The following is a 6000-nucleotide window of genomic DNA, read 5'->3' on the forward strand; positions in this document are numbered from 1 at the left end:
TTAAAAGAATGGCAGTTTTATTCTTTTAAAATTATACCTTCTTTTTTAGATGAATAGTACTGACTTAGAAAGACTGTATAAGATTATGACAGTTATCAACACAGAAATACCTTTCTTACATGCTAGGAAACATTTATTTTGGTTGGGAATGATCTGGTTTGGAATTAGTTTGGCTAATTGATTTGAGCTCATTAAGAAAGAACAACAACTTAATATCTGAATTATCACATTGAATTTATAATGCAACATTTGAATTATCACAACGAATTTATAATGAAGTGTACTGTAAAATACTTGCATATAGGTCTACAGTCACTAGTAAATTTGTGTTTGTTCTCCCTAAATTTAGTTTCTTTAAATATTTAGAAAATTCTACCTCTAGTATTTCCCATATAAAATGAATAAATTAAATTATGCTTCCCTTGCATTCAAGAAGTTGTATATCCCCAAAGCAAAAGAAAGAAGTGTATTCATAGTTCCTGTTGAAAGTAATGAAGTGTTATGACATTGATATAACTCAATTTTTATTGACAAATGTTATTACTCACAACTGACTCAGTCATTTGTAGATCATCAAATTCAAATTAGTTTTATTAATGCATAAATATGCAATATGGGTATTGTCCAAGGCTTCAGAATACTATATGTGGATTTAATGTATCGCTAAAGGATGATCCCAAATCCAGAAAATTAGTCAAAAAACAATTGATTCACAAATTCACAAACTAAGAAAATTAAATTTTGTGCTCATATTAACAAGAAGGATTTGTGATATATTAGTATTAGTATCTAAAACTTATACCACATGATTCAGATGCTAGGCACAAACTAATAAAATTAGTATTTGTAGAAACATTGTTGCTTCCAAAATTATGTAGAAGATGAAACTTTGATGGACAATTGACTTTTAGCAGAAGTTGTTAAAACCTCTAGTTCTTTTAGTTCTTTATGGTTTCCTGTTTCCAAAAAACGTCAGAAATCCCTAAATTTGTTGAGTAGTTGTGTTCCAAACAAAAATGGACAAAAACAACCTCTATGTTCTAAATTTTCTTCTTCCATAATATTTTTTAAGTTTTTTGAATTTTCCCTTGTCCCACGTATTCCAAATAAGCACTCACATTATAGGAAACTATAACATGAGGAGCTTTTGAGAGCAGATGTAATAGCAAATGGAAGTCTTAATTGCATGATAAATCTGGCCTAAACTAAGAGAGAGTGGGCTAGATTTAGCCAGTGGAGGACTTTGGACACAAGTCATGTGTCACAAGTCAACAGTATTGTAGGAAAGGAAGAAGGGAGAGTCTTTATCTATAATTGGAAGTTTTGTTTCCAAATAATTATTGGGTTAGTAATTATTTTATGAATCAATATATCTACATGACCTTCACTGAAGTGTTTAGAAACTGGACTGGCGAATACTCTCTAAAAATATATGATTCAAGTAAATAGTCTTAATTTGGGAAAACAGTATGTATAGTGGTATAAGAAGTGGGTCAGCAATGTAGGATGTGATCTAGAATAAGGTACAGCACAAAGAAAACATCCCTATCCAGTCTTGGGTTTCCTTGTCCTTGGTTCCTTAATATGCTCCTCATATATACATTTTAGAATCACTGAATTGCATAGGAAATCCATCCATCTTACTTCATCATAGAAAGTATAAGGCGATGTCATTGATAGTTTGATTCTGACAGTGGTGCCATACTTCAGACAGCACTTAAAATGTTTTAATCCCATGTTGATTTTTTTCTATGTGGATTTGAGCACACCATCACATAAGTAAACTCTCTGTACACAATAAAGAAAATAAAGTGAAATAAAATCTGAGCCATATTAGCTTGTGCTAGGGAAAACGATATGACTTTGTGACTGATGTGGACGTTGTTCTGAGCTTGGGTATCCTTAACTACATCTTGCTATGGAAAGTAGATGTTACTTGACTTTTAAATAACTGCTTCCTGTTTCACCATGGATTTCCCTCTTCCCTCAGGGGCGATGCATAAACTTTTCCCGGGTTCCACATCAGTAAGATGGCAGCATGAAGAATGAGAAGAAGACAGTGTATCTTCGTGATGCTGATTTCCAACAGAACGGACAGTCCAGTGCATCTCAGAAGTTCTGGGGACAACAGCTCATTTTCTCTGTCAGGAAATGTTTCCTCTGCCTTCTGCTTTCTGTGCACTAAACATTTTCCAACACTTGTTCTGCCATGGACATGAGAGGTGATGAAAGTCCTTTGGGACCCTGAAAATCCCAAGGGATGTTAATTTGCATGCTATGGTTTATGCAAAGCTGGGTTTGACTGTGTAAGAGGACAAGGCAGACACACCAATGATATAATGATACCAAAGCCAGGACTGCAAATCCACCAGCCACGCAGGTTTGCAATGGAGACTGTTGCTTCTGACATGAATGCGTGACGTGTGTGCTTTTGTTTGGCAAGATCTTTAGCTGCAAGCGAAACATGGAATTTCCCACCAGGCTAAACAGATAATGGAGTCTACTGCCTTGTAGCTATGTCAGATAGCAAAGCCTTTCCAAGTCCTCCATTACTTTGTGCCTTACGGGAAATTTCTGACTAGAAAATCTTGTCACTGTTACACTGAAAGTGCACACGCATGACAAAATGTGGACGCCTCAAGGTACTGGGATGCAAGCAGGATTTTTGCCCTTTAGTTTTCCAAGACACCTTTCTTTCATTATGCACTTGAGACAAGAGAATTAATAGAGCGTTAATTCAACAAGAAGACCGCCTCCAACCAAAGACCTGGAGTGCAGCAATAAGGACTTGTGATTTGAGACTTTGTCCCTAGCCTGGTAGGTTTCCCCTCTCTCAGCATTTGGGATTTAACAGTGCGTAAAGCATTAGTATCTGTAAACACACCTAGGTGTTTGTTTGGCTTTTAATTTAAGGAAGCTGTAACCACAAAGCTTCCGCTCAGGGTTTTTTCTTCCTTCAAGTCTCCAAGGGCTCTTCAGCGTCACAAGCCAGCAACTCTCTTTGCATGAAAATTTCAAATTTTAATTAATATAATTAAAGGCAACAGCAAGCAGCAGCCTGTGAAGATTTTGCTCATCTTTTTTATGCCTTTTGACATTGAATGACCTATCACTGTATGCATGTGACTTAGAAATTGAGGAGCACCACACCTTGGTGGCGATTCAGGCTAGGAAAGAGACCTCCTTCCTTCAGTTTATAAATTAAAATCAGGAGGGGCGCCATCAGAAAGCATGGACAATATACATACTATAAATTTTTAGAAATATCACCATCGTGTCACGTCAACGATGCCAAATTATGTTAGCGTGAGCAGAAACACGGTGGGGGAGGAAGGAGGCAGCAGCTGAAGGGAAGAGCTCAGATAATCTAGTCACTTTCGATACCGTACTTCAGATGCGAAATGGATATTCGACTGGAAACCTGACAAAGCGCGCCTGCTTTGATGTGAACTGGTATAGACAATGACCAGTGGCCGGGTCAGTGGGATGTCTCTCTGCGAGCACAAAGGCTTATCAAATGACACTAAAAATAAGTTCAACAACCATCACTTTGGAAGGGGGAAGGCGGACATTTCATGTTTGGCGGGCATGAGAGTGCATGAGATGGAAAGAGCGATTTAGAGCATCCTCGTATAATTACCCTCATTGTACTCTTCATGGAAATTTCAAAGGACCGCAGTGATACTTTTCATTGGGTGTCCGGGTTTGTGGCACTGCTCCAAGAAGCCTTACACACACATCCAAATATACAAATGCACATACCTATTCTCTCTAGCTTCCATCGTTTTGCTCAACCTTATTTATGTCACTGACTGGCTGGAACCAAAGTCACACCTCCACGTATTAGTGAATAAAAATTTTTACCTGTGTCTCTGTTATCAGTTTCTTTAAGTTCACATAGAGCCTACACTTTCTTGGGTTTAATACTCAACTACTCTGGTTAGGAACAAGATGGAATTCTATTCCATTGTAAAACATCCAGTATGTTCACAGTTGATTCATGGTTGATGTTACAGGTACAATCTGTGTGTGCACATAGAAGGCTGGTAAGTACACCTAACTCTTCCTGTGATGAGTCCTTTTAGACATTTGTTCTGTGTCTGCCTCTAGAGCAGGACCTATGGTCACTTCCCCAAAAGGCATTTCATTTCTGATGCAGGCACACCCATTGGTGATATTTTAAGAGCATCAAAAATACTACAGAAGCTCTGGCTATGTTTCTTTGGTAACCACTTCAAATTTTTACAGAATCATGTAGCATATTTGCACCATGAGGAATGTAAATAAACCTCTGCCTTTAAATGGCAAAATAGCTTTCTTGCGATTTGTTGCACTGGCTGGAGAATGTGTAATAAAAATACAACAAAGAGCTGTAAACGAAGAGGGTGAGTCACGGTTCTATACATAGACTGAAAAAGTATCATTCATAAGGTTCAAAGACAGATGGAATTTTATTGCCCCTAAAGTTAAGAACCAGATTAATGTTATGCTTTAATCTCAGATCTTAGCAGAAATGAGAAGAATTTGTTTTTAAAATTAATCTTCTTGGCAAAGGACATTGAGAATCTTTATGTGACACTTTTCATACATAGCAATAGCTCCCATGTGATTGATCTGGACATGATGTCAGTCGAGATCTCTTTCTTTGTACAAACAAATGAGTCTTGTCCATCATCCATTTGTGTTACATAAGGTTGCAAAAGCAATTAAGTGGGAAATGACTCCTAACTTATGTGTCTCCTCTGCCTAGAAAGAAAGTTTTGAAGGCATCTATATATATTTCATAACAATGTCTGTTCTTTATGGATTTGATCCATAAATATTTATCTATCTGAAAACTTTGATACTTGGAATGTTTTCCGTAAAGCATTTGGTGCTCCAAGAAGAAACATTTGGTGCTAAGAGTTGCAGCTCTGATGCCTTCCCCCAAGTTAATTCTATTTTAAAAATTTATATTTCCTTCCCAATGAGATGCAGAGTAAAACTTGAGAGTCTCCATTGACTAGGGAGCAGCATCTGTCATCTATGGTTAATTACTATTTTGTTAAGAGTATATAAGGTTTAAAACCTTATATTTCAAATTGTTGAGAAGTTTTTTCTTATATTTCCAATGAACTTTGCCCTAATCATTTAAAAACAAATTATTTATTATTTTTAAAAATAAATCATTATCAGATATAAGATATGAGTGTCTCTATGAACTGAATTTCATTATCTGAATGTCTCTGGCCTGTATTTACTGTTCAGAGGTAGACTAATTTCTTTAAGATTGAAACACTTTCTGAATTGTGGTGAGCAAGTTGATGGAGACATTTCTATTTGGTTGTCTTACAGATATTATATTTGAAACTTCTGAAGAAAAATATAATACGGTTAAAGTACAAGTATTAGAAACCATTGTAATTTCTTTCTTTTCATATCCTGGCTAACTTTTATTAGATTTTCATTCCTATTATATTAGTAAATTTATTAGAATTTAATTACTACTCTCAAGGTGGTGAGTATATATACACACAGAGGAGACATATATCTCACACACACATACACACACACACAAATACACACACACACACTTTAAATGCTCAGACTAATTGGTGCATCTGTTGTACAGTTAAAGAAAGCAGTAGGCTCATGAAGCTAGAAAATGCTGTCTGTAGTTGGTGTAGCTATAGTGAAGTCTCATTAGATTAGTGTTGTCTAGTCAATTTCTATGGAATATTCTGAGAACATTTTAATTTTAGTATATTTCTATATTTACTAGAATTTTATTCAGTCAATTGGGTAAAAGAACGAATAAATTTATTGAAAACCCATAATGCAGCAAGTCTTTTGCTGTTTTGTAAAATATATTTTTGTACTCCTGCCAGAAGAAGATTATAATGTGAAAGTACAAGGTATAGAACATGCATCTCTATATACATGTTCTTGTATGGGTTGCTTTCCTCATTTATCAGGTTGGGAAGCAGGTAGGGATGTTCTCTTGGACACCTAGTGAGTAGG

The 6000-nt window shown here is 36.0% G+C and overlaps 1 protein-coding gene across 1 annotated transcript in view; it reads left to right on the top strand.

The window, feature by feature from the left end:
• Antxr2 (ANTXR cell adhesion molecule 2) overlaps nucleotides 1-3869 on the top strand; it is a 146856-nt gene extending 142987 nt beyond the window's left edge. Inside the window, exon 17 of the mRNA XM_052198699.1 lies at nucleotides 1991-3869. Coding sequence (XP_052054659.1) covers nucleotides 1991-2029 — 39 coding nt within the window. The 3' untranslated portion in view covers nucleotides 2030-3869. The remainder of the gene's footprint in view (nucleotides 1-1990) is intronic.
• Nucleotides 3870-6000: the final 2131 nt, after the last annotated feature.

Source organism: Apodemus sylvaticus, chromosome 11 (genome assembly GCF_947179515.1).
Source record: "Apodemus sylvaticus chromosome 11, mApoSyl1.1, whole genome shotgun sequence".
Taxonomy (NCBI): Eukaryota; Metazoa; Chordata; class Mammalia; order Rodentia; family Muridae; genus Apodemus; species Apodemus sylvaticus.